Genomic DNA, 14,953 nt, shown 5'->3' with positions numbered 1-14,953 from the left:
CCCAGGTTCTAGCTATGTTTGTCTGAAAGTGGGGCTGATAGAACTGTCCTCCCAGCATGTGAGCTCTCTCGCGCCAGCGCAGCGGACGACCGGGAAGCGGAACCCAAACGCGCGCGCCTCTGCTTCTGGCCGGGCGCGGAGAGCGCAGCGCGGTGCACCACGGGCGCACCGCACGGCAGGGCATGGAGGAGAGCGGCGAGTCCCAGCCGACCGCGGGCTGCAGCGATGTGCGCCCGAGCGTCGATCGCGGCGGCGGCGCCCCCTCATGGGCCCCCGAGGACGCCTGGATGGGCACGCACCCTAAGGTCAGGAGGCGCGAGAGGAGCAGGGCGCCGGTCCTGGCCTCTACCCCAGGCGGAACCCACGGGCCGTGCTCGCCTTTGGGCCCTTGACTCCCAACCGCATGGGATCGCCGTTTACGCGCGAACCTCACCGAAGGGGATCCTTTATGCTCACTGCCCGCTGCAGGCAACCTTGTTTTCGTTTGTTTAAATGAGTTGAACTCTTGTTCTGACACCGCCCCCTTCCCCCTCCCTCAGACCATTCTTAGCTGGAGGGAACAACATTGAATACATCGCCCCTCAGGCCAGATAGTAACCACTCCACTGATCTGAGTTTTGCTGTCTAGGGCTCGTTCTGGGGATGGTCTCATTTAATCCTCACAGTAACCAAGCAAAACAGTTGGTGGGTCATGGATAAGATGTAGTCGTCTACAATGATTAAGGTTTAGGCACAATCCTCATTTGCCTCTGCTTGGCAAATTGCTGCCCTGTACCAGTCATGGCCCAAACAATGAACGGACAGTGAATGGATATAAGGGTTTTTGTAGGACTATCAGGGACTAGATACTTTGGTCTAGTAACTTTAGTAGAATTGCAGTCTTCTGCTGGAGAGCAATATTTCTTAGATAGTAATCTAAAAACAGTCCAGAAAAGGAACAATTTGAAGATCTTTTCATCTTCTCTTGCTTGATTTTATCCTCCTGCTCTGATCCCCTTATTTATCCTCAAGGTGAGAAAAACAAACACTAGCATGGAGATGTTATTCAGTGCCATAAAAGAACCAAAACATGAGAGGGATCATGGTGGTTAGGAGCATGAACTCAAAGTTAGACTGCCTGAGTTTGAATCCTGGTTCTGTCACCAGCTTTGTGATTTTTTTTTTTTTTTGGTGCAAGTTGTTTTATCTCATTGTTCCTCAGTTTTCTCATCTGTAAAATGGGGAAAAGAATAGTACTAACCTTATAGGGTTGTTACAGGATTAAATCAGTTAATATTGGTAAAGCACTTGACATATAGTAAACACTACCTAAGTGTTTAATAAGTGGAACAACAGTAACAGATTTTAAAAACTTCTTCTAGATTTGATGTTACTATTTATATGGGTTGTTTGATTTTTCAGCTCTGCATTTGTATTATTCAGTTTGAAAATTACTTAGGTCGATCCAGTAACGCAGTATCAGATTTATCATCCTCAAACACCATTTTGATTATATTATTCCCATGCTTAGAGAATTTCCTTATGGGTAAAATTCAAACTATTAGCTTGGCCATCAGGACCTTGCCACCTGGTCCCCAATTGCCTTTTCAGTGTCATTTTCAAACACGTTTAAGGTTTGAGAAGGACAGTTAATAACACCCCTCTTTTCCTGTACCTGTGCACACTTAGGAGGACGCCGATGGTGAAGTGTGACTTCAGATCTGCACACAGGCAGGTCTGCTGACGCCTCACTTCTGCATTGTCCCTGCTTCCCCAGCTAGTCACTGACATAGCTCAGATACCTCAGGCTTCTCCTGCAGGGGCAGGCCCCTGAAGAATGTTTGCTCAGTGCTGAGCAACAAGTCTGAAAGCAGCAGCAGCTTGCTTGGTCCTTTAAAAACCAACAATTAAATAACTCCCTACTCTTGAGTGAGCAGGGGTGGGGAGAGAGGCCAGGAGTGGTCTTCTTGCAGACTTCCTCCACAGGCAAATAAGAGACCAGGGAAACAGAGGCTCCCACTAACATGCGCCAACAAAAGTTCTACTAAAAAATGTCTCTACTCCTGGCAGATAGGTTTCTTTATAGGCCCTTGAATATGTGTTGCTTATTCCCACCTTTGTGTGATTACTCACACTGTTACTCTACCTTCTCTATTTATTTGAATCATACACGACAAGTCCTTCAGGGCCCAGTTTGCATCCCACCTCTGCCAGGAAACATTCACCAACCAAGCCACCTGAGTGGAGCTCCTTTGACCTGTTGTGTCATGTTTTTTTATTCCACTCACTTGGTTTTTAGTCACTTACTGTCATGTATTTTTATTTACCTACAGTTGCAGGTGTGCGTGTGTTTTTCCCTAACAATCCATAAGTTTTTTAGAGATAGGGATCAGGGCTTAATTGCCATGTAACTCCCACCATACCTATAAGGGAGTCTTATATATTATCTATTTAATGAATAGTTGTTGATTGAAAGAAAATATTAAGAGATTCTTCCTTCTCTGTTTGACAATTACATTTTGATTTTCAGTATTTAGAAATGATGGAATTAGATATAGGAGATGCCACCCAAGTTTATATAGCATTCTTGGTTTACCTGGACCTCATGGAGAGTAAGTATTTGTTTTATTATTGTTTTGTTATTAGGGCGGTGGTGGGGGGATGAGGAGTTGGGTTGGCATATAGCATTTATGCATTTGCTATTAATTTTGTCACTGTTGTGATTTCTTTATTCCTTTACATTGGGAATTACTGGGTAACAGAAAATACTAGAATGATAAGGAGACATAGCATTATAAGTGATGTTTGCTCAGCTGAGTATTAGGTAGGTGTTTGGAATTTTTATCTTTTAATTTTGATAAACATTATTGTCCATTCAATGATGCACTTTCAGGTAAAAGTTGGCATGAAGTAAACTGTGTGGGATTACCAGATCTCCAGCTCATCTGCCTTCTTGGTACTGAGATAGAAGGAGAAGGGTTACAGACTGTGGTACCTACACCCGTCAGTGCTTCCCTCAGCCATAACAGGTGGGCAGGTGATTTTGATCTTTGTTTAACAGATTAGTCCCTTTCCTGAATAAAGTGCTAGGAATCATTAAATTAGAGGTAGTAATATATATATATATATATATATATATATATATATATATATATATATATATATATATATATATATACATATACATACACACACATATACATACACACACATATATATATATAATATTTGTATACATTTTGTAAAATTTTATCTTCCACTTTTTTAGTTAACTCCAGGTCACAACAATGAACACTTACATACAGATACAAACAGAGCATTTGTCATTTACACTTTTCCTTTGAAAATAAAATATCTTAATATTCTGTCTAATATTGATATATCACAGATGCTTCAACAAGTTGGTTTTAATTAATGACAGAGATTCTGTAGAGACAGACATTGGAAAGTTTTGAAACAAGGAATGTGGTTAAAAACAATCTTGATTTTTCCCTCTCACAATGTGTCTGCCACATATTGTTAACATTTTCAGATAATCGGCTGTTCGATGACTGTAAAAATTTGGAGGTTTTGTTCGTTTCCTCTCAAAGCATTTGTAGAGGTAGTAATATATTTTAAAAGGAATTTGGGGTACAGGGATCATTGCTTTACTCCTGGTTATTTGAGGAATAAGTTAAATATGAGTATTTAACAAGTATTCATTTACTGTAAAGTATTACTGTATTTTTCATGTTCATTGAGAATTGTTTCATTTTAGATCTTTTTAACTTTATAAAAAGGCATGTAATCATTTGAGGCTCACTTTATGTACTTAATGTCATAATGCTAACATTGATCTATTGTGTATTTTGGAGGTGGGGGGCTGCCATATAGCATTCCATCGTGTGATTGTACCACAGTTTTCACACCTACTCTCTTGATGATGGAGTGTTGCTAATGTTCAACTTCAGGGGGTAATTTCAAACTGCTTTCCAAAGTGGTTGCCTCAATTTACTTTCCCCTGCAATGTAAACAAGATCTTTGGAAGCTGTGTGGTCTCTTATGTTTAGTATTCTCAGACTTTTAAATTTTTGTCAGTTGAATGGCTTATCTCATTGTGGTCTTAATTTGCAGTTCTCTGATATTGAACATTTATTTATATAGTTAATATTTCCTCTCTTGAGAAATGTATTTTCATATCCTTTGCCTACTGGATTGCTTATAGTTTTCTCATTGACTTCTAGGAGATCTTTATATATTCTTTTTTTTTTTTTAATTTTATTTATTTATTTATTTTTGGCTGTGTTGGGTCTTCATTTCTGTGCGAGGGCTTTCTCTAGTTACGGCAAGTGGGGGCTACTCTTCATCACGGTGCGCGGGCCTCTCACTACCGCGGCCTCTCTTGTTGCGGAGCACAGGCTCCAGACGTGCAGGCTCAGTAATTGTGGCTCACGGGCCCAGTCGCTCCGCAGCATGTGGGATCTTCCCAGACCAGGGCTCGAACCCGTGTCCCCTGCATTGGCAGGCAGGCTCTCAACCACTGCGCCACCAGGGAAGCCCTATATATTCTTGATAATAATCCTTTTGGTTGTGTTTCTGAGCTTTAAAATCTATCTTTCAGGTATCTTTTGATGAATACAGTTCTTAATTTGAATATAATCATATTTATCCATTTTTAATAATCAATATCTTTGTATCTAATTTAAGAACTATTTCCTGTCTAAAGGTCTAAAAGAAGTTCACCTATATTTTCCTAAGAGTTTTAAAGTTTGCTTTTTTTAATGGTATGAGAGGAAGGCCAGGAACCCTATTTTCATTTGGATAACCATTTTTCTCCACCTCCGTTTACAGAATATTCCCTCCTTTCCTTATTGTCCGACATATCATCTCTGTCATTTTCCAAGACTCCCTCTATGCATTGATTTGTTTCTGGGCTCTCTTTATATTCCATTAGTCAATATATTTATCCTTGTGCCAATACCACATTTTCCTAATTGGTAGCTTCATAAGAAGTCCTGGTATCTGGTTAACAAGTCTCCCTTTTTGCTTTTCTTCTTTAGAAGCTGTGGCAGGCAGCCTCTAAGATGGCTTCTTATAATCCATCCTTCTGACGGTCACACTCTTGTGTAATTCCCTTCCCTGGAGTGTGGTCTGGAGTTAGTGACTTGCTTTCAATAAATAAAATTTGGCAAAAATGATGGGATGTTACTTCTAAGATTAGATTATAAAAGACTATGGCTATTTGGGGTCTTGTGTTTCCATACAAATTTGAAAATTTTTTGTTCTAGTTCTGTGAAAAATGCCATTGGTAATTTGATAAGGATTACACTGAATCTGTAGATTGCCTTGGGTAGTATAGTCATTTTAACAATATCAATTCTTCCAATCCAAGAACACAGTATATCATTCCTTCTGTTTGTGTCATCTTCGATTTCTTCCATCAGCGTCTTACAGTTTTCAGAATACAGGTCTTCCTGACTTCAGACTATACTACAAAGCTACAGTAATCAAAACAGTACAGTAGTGGCACAAAAACAGCTACATAGATCAATGGAACAGGATAGAAAGCCCAGAAATAAACCCCACACTTATGGTCAATTAATCTACCACAAAGGAGGCAAGAATATACGATGGAGAAAAGGCAGCCTCTTCAATAAGCAGTGCTGGGGAAACTGGACAGCTATGTATAAAAGAATGAAATTAGAACATTCTCTAATACCATATACAACAATAAACTCAAAATGGATTAAAGACCTAAATGTGAGCCTGGATACTATAAAACTCCTAGAGGAAAACATAGGCAGGACACTCCTTGACATAAATCTCAGCATTCTTTTTTTTGATCCATCTCATAGAGTAATGGAAACAAAAGCAAAAATAAGCAAATGGGACCTAATTAAACTTACAAGCTTTTGCACAGCAAAGGAAACCATAAACAAAACGAAAAGACAACTTACAAAATGGGAGAAAATATTTGCAAACATTGCGACCAACAAGGGCTTAATTTCCAAAATATACAAACAGCTCATACAACTCAATATCCAAAAAACAAACAACCCAATGAAAAAATGAGCAGAAGACCTAAATAAACATTTCTCCAAAGAAGACATACAGATGGCCAATAGGCACATGAAAAGATGCTCAACATCGCTAATTATTAGAGAAATGCAAGTCAAAACTACAATGAGGTACCACCTCACACTGGTCAAAATAGCCATCATCAAAAAGCCTACAAATAATAAATGCTAGAGAGGTTGTGGAGAAAAGTGAACCCTCCTACACTGTTGGTGGGAATGTAAATTGGTGCAGCCATTATGGAGAACAGTATGGAGGTTCCTTAAAAAACTAAAAATAGAGTTGCCATATGATACAGCAATTGCACTCCTGGGTATATATCCAGAGAAAACTCTAATTCTGAAAGATAATGCACCCCAGTGTTCATAGCAGCACTATTTACAGTACCCAAGACATGGAAGCAATTTAAATGTTCATTGACAGATGAATGGATAAAGAAGATGTGGTATATATGTGTGTGTGTGTGTGTGTGTGTGTGTGTGTGTGTGTATATATATATATATATATATATATATATATATATATATACATAATGGAATATTACTCAGCCATGAAAAAGAATGAAAAGAATGAAAAAAGAATGAAATAATGCCATTTGCAGCAATATGGATGGACCTGCAGATTATCCTATTAAGTGAAGTAAGTCAGAGATAGACAAATATCATATATCACTTATATGTGGAATCTAAAAAAATGATACAAATGAACTTGTTTACTAAACAAATAGATGCACAGACATAGAAAACAAACTTATGGTTACCAAAGGGGAAAGAGGGGAGGGACAAATTTGGAATTTGGGATTAACAGATACACACTACTATATATAAAATAAACAACAGGACCTACTGTATAGCACAGGACACTATATTTAATATCTTGTAATAACCTATAATGGAAAAGAATCTGAAAAAGAATATATATGTGCACACACATATATATATATTTTCAGGTATACAGCAAAGTGATTCATATATATGTATATATATATATATATATATATATATATATATATATAGTAAACAACTATACTTCAATAAAAAAAAAAACAACTGGTTTCTGTCAGGCACTCTCTCTGACTTGCTTGTTCTGAGGGAAGCCAGCTTCCCTGTGAACTGTCCTAGAGAAAGTCTGAACGTAGAGGAGTAAAGGTAATTACTGATGGAGCAAGACTCTTGAGAGGTGGGGAGTGGTGGATTCAAGAGACTAGTTGAAGAGATTAATATTGAGCTAGAGGAGGAACACCTGAACCTCTGAGGCTGTGGGGCAGGTAGAAAGGACAGAGGAAGACATAGGTGTATCTGAGTGGGTTTACACACAGGGAAGAGGACAGAGCACCGTAAATTCTAACATGAAGCACTTTGATAAACACCTATTCCTTTCCTAATTCTCTATGATAAATGCATATTGATTTAATAGAAAGACCACTGGACCAAAGCCATAAGACCTAGGTTCTGGTCTTGACACTGACACAACATTTTCTTTGATGATTGGAGACACACCTAATTTTTCTGAGTTTTACTTCCTTTGTGTTTTATTGAGGGATATAGATTATCAGTAGATAACATGTAAGATCCCTTCCAAATCAAAGCTACCATAATTGGTTATTTTCATTGTGTGTATTGTGTAAAATTATATTAAATTAATTTTTAGATTTCTATTAAATATTTTTTGTATGTGTGATTTGTTATGAGAATTGTTTTTTGATATATCAGGCTATTTATACCCTTCTTTGAGAGGCTCCTTACTCAGATTTTTCTGTGTATTTGAAAATCAACACACAACAATTTTACTAGCATTATTTCCAATAATGCTTCTTCTGTCTAAAAGACTTAATAATTCACTCCTTAAATCTCTCCCTTTGTGTCTTTTAATTACTCCAACAAATATCATCCTAGCTAGTATTATTAATATACTATTTGTTTGGAGAAGGAACTACCATTTAGAATTTACCTGAATTTAATCCTAAAAAATAAAATCAGTAGCCTGTTTGAATCAAATCATTGCATAAGTCTAGAATAAATTTGTGTCCTATTAATTTCTAGTTTTTCCCAACTGGTGATTATTGCTTTTCTAGCTTTTTAAGTTTGTTTTCTTCTTTAAATAGAATTAGTTGGAAGGTTAACTTAGTAATCCATTTTTATACTCTTGCATTTAATAACTCAGAGGGCTTAAGTCTGTGTGTTTTTTTCTATATAAATATTCATAATTATATTATGCAGTAGAATAATAATACACAAAATAGCACAAATGAGGCCCAATACACATTAGATTTATTATGCCTTTTATGGCATAAAATTTTCTCAACTCAAAGTATGCATATAACATTTTAACAAAGATTTGTGTGTGTATGTTTGATTTCATTTCTCAGTTTTTAACAGGAGTGATATTTTTAGGTAGTAGGCAAGCTTTTATCTATTTTTACTTCCATGTGTACTTTGTATATAAAATGTTACATATCTAACAGAGTTGCTGCAATTTCAGACGTTTGTGGTTAATGTAGGAATTTTCCTTCATTAGTAACACAAAGAAAATTATTGACTTTGAAGCTTTGGCAGCCTTGTATAGGGAAGAAATTCATTAAGCCAAGTCCTAAAAGTATTTGGGTAGGAATTTATGAAGGTAGCTCACCTTAAAAAAAATACATTTTTTTAAAATTTAAGAGAACAAACAGCTCTTACTTTATCTGATAATAAATCATCTACAAAAATAAATCACTCTGTGTTCACTTTTAAATATCATTACTGTCAGATAATATTGCTTGGACTTTTTAGTTTAGCAAATATTTATAGACAATTATGTGTCAGGAAGTGATCTAAGTGCTAGGAATACCGTGTTGATCAAGACAGCCTCTTTCTTTTTTTGAGGTATAATTGACAGGCAACATTATATTAGTTTCAGGTATAAAACATGATGATTTGATATTTGCATGTATTGGGAAATGATCACCACAGTGAATCCAGTTAACGTTCATCACCATACATAGTAACAGAATTTTTTTCTTATGAGAGAACTCTTAAGATCTACTTTCTTAGCCACTTTCAGGTATGCAATACAGTGCTATTAACTGTAGTCACTATGCTGTACACTACATTCCCATGACTTATGTATTTTATAACTGGAAGTTTATACCTTTTGACTCTTTTCACCTGTTTCACCCACTGCCTCTGGTACCCACCATTCTGTTCTCTGTATTTATGAATTTTGTGTGTGTGTGATTCCACGTATGCATGTGATCATATGGTATTTAAGACATTCTCTTGAAAGTAATGTTCTAGCACTAAATGTTGGCTGGAAAATAAATTTTATTTCATTTTTTGGTAATTGTTAGATGAGATCTGGTAAAAACAGAATTGTCCTTTGTTCAGAGATTTAATTAACTGTAATTTGGAACCACCTCCACTTATTTTATTGTTAGGTAATTGAATAACAAGGGTAGTGGAGTACTGATAAGTACTTTACACAAGGTTGTGTCAGGACCCAAAAGAAAGACAGAAAAAGCCTCCTGAAAGTTGTAAGACACCATGTTTTAGTAGGACAAGTGCAAGTAGTTAAATGTGCCTGCCTGCCTAGCATGGAACCTAGTTCAGAGTAGGTGATTAATGGCATCGATTAAGGCCACTAATGAACAAATGAATGTATAGAGCTCATGAGAAAAGAAGGGAAGGATGGGAAATGAGGCGGGAAGAGTTACGTACATCATGAAGGCCATCACTGTTTTCACTTTTTTGCTGTTACAAATTGTACTGTAACAGATAGCCTTGTAAATATATCCTTGTTCTCATGTATAAGAGTTTCTCTAATGTAGAAACCTAGAGGTGAAATGGCTGGGATATATAACATTTATACCTTCATCTTTACTGGTTATTACTAACTTGCTCTCCAGAAGGTTATCAGTTTATGGTCCCACTGACAATATATAAGTTTCCATAGACTAGGAGAAGAGATTTACTGACATATAGCTGACAAAGATTAATTCAGAATATGTAAATAACTTCTGTTCCTCAAGGAAAAAAACAACCCAAATGAAAAATATGGGCAAAGAATATGAACAGGCAGTTCATAGAAGAGGAACTCAGATGCTCAAATCTATTTGTAATCAGGGAAATACAAATATAAGATGTGCTTGTCCATGTTTATCTTGATGATGCAGAAGCTTTTCAGACAGTTTATGTTGTTATTGTTTGACAAAAAGAAGGTATGGGGGGATATTTGAACAGGGCTACAGCTAGCTCATAACATGCCTTGGAGTGAATTAGAAAAAGGGACTCCCTCTGGACATACAGAAAAAGTCTCTTCACCAGGATTCAAGGTTTGGCAAGCACCATAAATCAGATTTCAGACGCACTTGTACCTGGCATCCTTGTGCAAAGCACAGTCTGTACAATATACATGATTCCCTACCCCTGAAGCATGTCTGTTGAGTCCTAGGTTTCCAGAAGGAACTCTAAAAATTACTGGTACATGGATGGTGTTATTGAAGGGCTTTAAGCAGGGCAGTGATGCTGTAGGTTATTCCATGTGGTTATAAGAGTATTTTGCATTTGTAGAGAACGTCACAGAATTTCAAAGTACCTTCACATGTATACTCTCGTTTCATCAGCTCTAAAATCCTTAGTGGTATATAGGGTACTTGTTTTATCCTAATTTCACATATAAAAAGCTTAGATTAAAAATGTGGTTTTATTTATGCTCTACTGTTTCCAAAAGATAATAAAGGATTAAATGAGTTGCGCCAAGATCTCATAGTAGATAACAAAGTCTCATAGCTATCGTTCTTCTTACTTTGTTGGTGATTTTAAAATCTTTTACTGTAGAATAAAACCAGATACAGAAAACTACATAATATAAATGCATAGATTGAGTTACAAGGCAAACATTTTGAACACTTGTAACCCACCAAGTCAAGAAATAGAACTTTTCTAGCCATCCTAGAACCCCTTCAGTGTGCCCTGTCCTAAGCATTACCTTTTCCTTTCCCGTTATTCTTACTTTTATAATAATAAGTTTTATTTTGGCTGTACTATTTTATGGTGTACTCATGGTGCATTTCAACGTTTCCCTGTCCTCTGTATTTTCTGAAAATTGGCAACTGGAACCAGGGTCTTGATTATATCATATTAATAAGACTGTAGCTGGTGGTCTGTTCTTTTGTCAGGAGGCATGTAATGTCCTTTTACTTTTTATATACATTTTAAAATCAACTTAATTTCTACAAATAAAGCACTTCTTTATTTGCATCTCACAAATTTTGCCCATTAAAAAATGTTTTTGGTTATATCCTGTAAATCTCTGTTGATCTGCAGTAGAGTCCAGCAAACTCTTTCCGTAAAGCTCTAGAAAGTAAATATTTTGGGATTTGCAGGCCATTTGGGCTCTGTTGCAGCTCCTTAGCTCTGCCATGTTATGGTGAAAGCAGCCCTTGACAATACATAAACAAATGGTGTGGTTCTTATAACTTTATTTACAAGAACAGAGGGCAGTCCAGATTTGGCCCATAGACCATTGGTTTACCAACTCCTGATCTGTGGGTTTTGCCTCTATCCTTCTCTTTTCCTTACAGTTTTTCTATTAAAGAACCTGGGCTGTTTGACATGCATACTCTCCCATAATCTGGGTTTGTCAGTTACTCACGGTGCATTTCAACATGTCTCCCTGTCCTCTGTATTTTCTGCAAATTGGCAGCTGGAACCAGCAGCTTGATGAGATGCAATTGGATCATGTTAGTAAGACTATAGCTGGTAGTCTATTCTTTCATCAGGCAACATATAATGTCTGGTTACCTCTCTGTGTGATCTTAGTAGCATTGATGCTTAATGCCTAGCTTTGACTAGTGGTTTTAACCTTTGTTGTCATTGTTGTTCTGACCTATGATTCTAGTCTACTTCCTTTGAACTGCAGCACAGATACAGTAGAGCTTTGGTTCATATATTGTTCCCAGGACCTCTTAGTGCTGACTTCCCCCTTTGACTTTCACTCAAGAAAGCACAGTAGAATGGGCGTAGGTGAGAATGGTGATATATTATGGGGAATATTAATTTTATATTAAAATATGACCTGCCAACTTTGATGCTTTGTTGTTAGAAACAAATTACTTACTACACACTGCACAACAAACCTGAGCAAACCAGCTGTAAATCACTATCCTAGACTGTGTTGCTTAGCTGCTTGATTATAGTGCTTTTTTTTTTTTAATGCTCTGTATTCCTTAAAAACTTTAAATGACATTTTTATTACTAGGGAATCTGGGTAGTATACAAAGCCCAAGAGCCAGAGGAGTTGGCAGTTGCTGTGGGTGCAACTTCATGTTATTTACAAAGGGCATATTACACATTAAGGCATGATAGCTGTCTTCTTTATTGAAGTCCCAAGTTTTGGAGTCTGTTGTTTGTAATACTGGACCACACTCTATCATTTACATAGTTAACTACAACTTAGTTATAAAATATTTCCCCAGTGATTACAATAAATAATCTCACTGTAGCTCTTAAAACTACAGCTATCTTGCTGCTTGACTGCTGAGTGGCAGAGTGGCATATGTATTTGCAAGGCTTATTCTTTCCATTATTTATTTTATAGTGTATATGTATTTGGTGACTCCTTAAAAGGTAACAATTCTAGACAACATTTAATGTTATATGTGCGTCAGTTTCTAAGAACTCCCAAACAGTTTTTGTATCCATTTCCTATTTATTTTCCCAGGCTTTGGACCTAGTGATTTTATGTACATAGTTTCTGGCAAGAGTACAGACAGATTCCATTACAGAGCAAATGTGTATTTGAGTAGCAGTGAGTGAATGCATTACTTTGAGCAAAAGTACAGTTTATGATTGGTGTTTTCTGTAAAGCAGTTATGCATAATATTTGCTCATAGTTAAAACACTTTGGCATATTTTTCAAGTCTCAGAAGGTCTTATGTATACTGGTCCCTTGTGAAAATATTGATTTAATACTACTTGCTGATCTCCAGTGGCAGAATAGAATTGGTAAAATGCCTATATCTGATACCTAGTGGGAAAATTATGTTGATGGAGTATGAAATTGTTTGTGTTTCTTGAAGGGAAAGACACAACTCCTTTTTCTCTCATCTAAAAATACTTCCTAAAGCTAATGTAAAATAATCTTTAGCTTACACTTTAAAATAGTATATTAAGTTATGTATTCGGATGGCATACGGAAAGTACTCTAGATTGTTTCTTACTAAAGTGAATCTAAGAATCCATGTAGCAGGTTTGGTCAGTGACCGTAGAGGTATGACTACAGTTTCCCCAGACTTCGTGATGATATAAAATCATAGTAATAAATTCACAGAGGTCAAAGAGATCTGATGAATTTAAAAATGAGACAACCAGAGGAATACTAATGAAAGACAAGGGCCTTTTTCAGAGCTAAGGAAGCAAATGAAGTCAAATTTATGTTCACATGGCTTAATTAGCTTCTCTTTGGACCATCCTGCCATTGATATTTGTTGAGTGTCCCTAAAGGTGTGAAGTATATTACAACAAAGTTAGGATAATAGTTTTACAGGCTGCTGTAATTATTAGTATTATAGGTAGTTATAAATGGGAAAATATCTTAAGAAAGTGACACAAGGACCCATAGCAAATTGTGAGAAAAAAAAAGTTTTTCTGCTTTTTAGCTATCAGTTTTGGGGTTTTTTGTTTGTTTGTTTTCTGATAGAACTTATGTTGTCTTCCAATTTCAATGTCAATTTTGTTTCTTCGGTAAAATATGAGAGACGTGCTGAAAACTGAATCCCCAGTTGCCATATTTTAAGCTTATCTGCTTTTATACATAAGTTTAAAAAAAAAAGCTGAGCAAAGTGTTTTCTACAATCATGAGATTCAGGGACAGTTAAGATACTGTTTTTTGAAATGCTCTATAAATCTCCTTTGTTACAAAGGACCATAGTTCCTTGCTTAGTAATACCAATGAATCATTCATCCTTTTAAACCCAACTAAATTATAAATGGCTGTCTTCTCTCAGTGCCAGAGAAGGATAGTGGATAGTTTATGTGAAGATGGAGCCTGTCCAATGATCATTTTATCCCCCATACTTCCACAAATTTGTGGCATTTCTTTTGATGTGTGGTGATTGGTAACCTCTCTAAAAGAGGTACCTTCAGCCAGTTTATCTGAGAGGCAATTTTTCCAAATATTCTCTTTCTTAGCATCTTCCAGTCTGAATATTACTCTAGAAATTTAGAAAAAAGCCTTCAACATTCCATATACCAAATTGGTCATCTGCTAGTTCAGCAGCCATAAGGCTAAAAGCCTAAGAACTTCTGTCATTTGGTTTGATCAGAACTCTTTTGGCAAGATTCTTGTACAATTTATGCTTTAAGAGAAGTGAAGACAATTCATTCAGAGCCAAAGTTAGGATTTCTAGCCTGTGATTTTTTAAATCTGATGCTTAGCTTATTAAGCCGTATCGACCTGTTTCTTACAGCATTGTTGTCAACGTTTTCAATGTTTCAAAAGAATACATTCTTCCTTCTTCCTACATTGAATCAAATGAATTGCAGTTCTTTTTTCTTTGTTGGAATTAATGTAGCTTTTAAATACAGTTTTTAAAGACTGTAAGTAGTAATTTTTCTTTTCTTAAAGGTCATGATTATTTTTAAAATATTTTATTAGCTGTTTATGTGTTATCACACAGTAACCCAGGTAATAAAATAGACCAACTGTTTATTTTTAAATTCATTGTACCAGTGTTTTTATGGGGAGAAGAAAAAGAACCCATATTTTACAACACTGAGATGTGTAGGAAAAAGTAAAATTTTATTTATTGTTCTTATACTAAAATTATATAACTTTCAGTAAAAATACTATGAATGTATATAATTATACTTTTTCTTTAAGCATTAAATGTAATGAATATAAATGAATATTAATATAATTATAGACTATCTAGAGTCAAAGA

At 36.1% G+C, this 14,953-nt stretch overlaps 1 protein-coding gene across 2 annotated transcripts in view; it reads left to right on the top strand.

Moving 5' to 3' along the window:
- Positions 1-120: 120 nt before the first annotated feature.
- Positions 121-14,953, top strand: part of TSEN15 (tRNA splicing endonuclease subunit 15) — a 30,541-nt gene continuing 15,708 nt past the window's right edge. The window contains exons 1-3 of one of the 2 annotated variants that reach the window (XM_082473679.1): positions 121-305; positions 2,510-2,591; positions 2,873-3,008. In XM_082473679.1, the coding sequence (XP_082329805.1) occupies positions 183-305; positions 2,510-2,591; positions 2,873-3,008 (341 nt within the window). In that variant the 5' untranslated portion in view covers positions 121-182. The remainder of the gene's footprint in view (positions 306-2,509; positions 2,592-2,872; positions 3,009-14,953) is intronic. The other variant, XM_082473680.1, reaches the window with a different exon arrangement.

The sequence above is a fragment of the Balaenoptera physalus genome (assembly GCF_965194825.1).
Source record: "Balaenoptera physalus genome assembly, chromosome: 1".
Lineage (NCBI taxonomy): Eukaryota > Metazoa > Chordata > Mammalia > Artiodactyla > Balaenopteridae > Balaenoptera > Balaenoptera physalus.
Note: the sequence above shows the minus strand (reverse complement) of the source record. Positions and strands in the feature narration are given on the sequence as shown.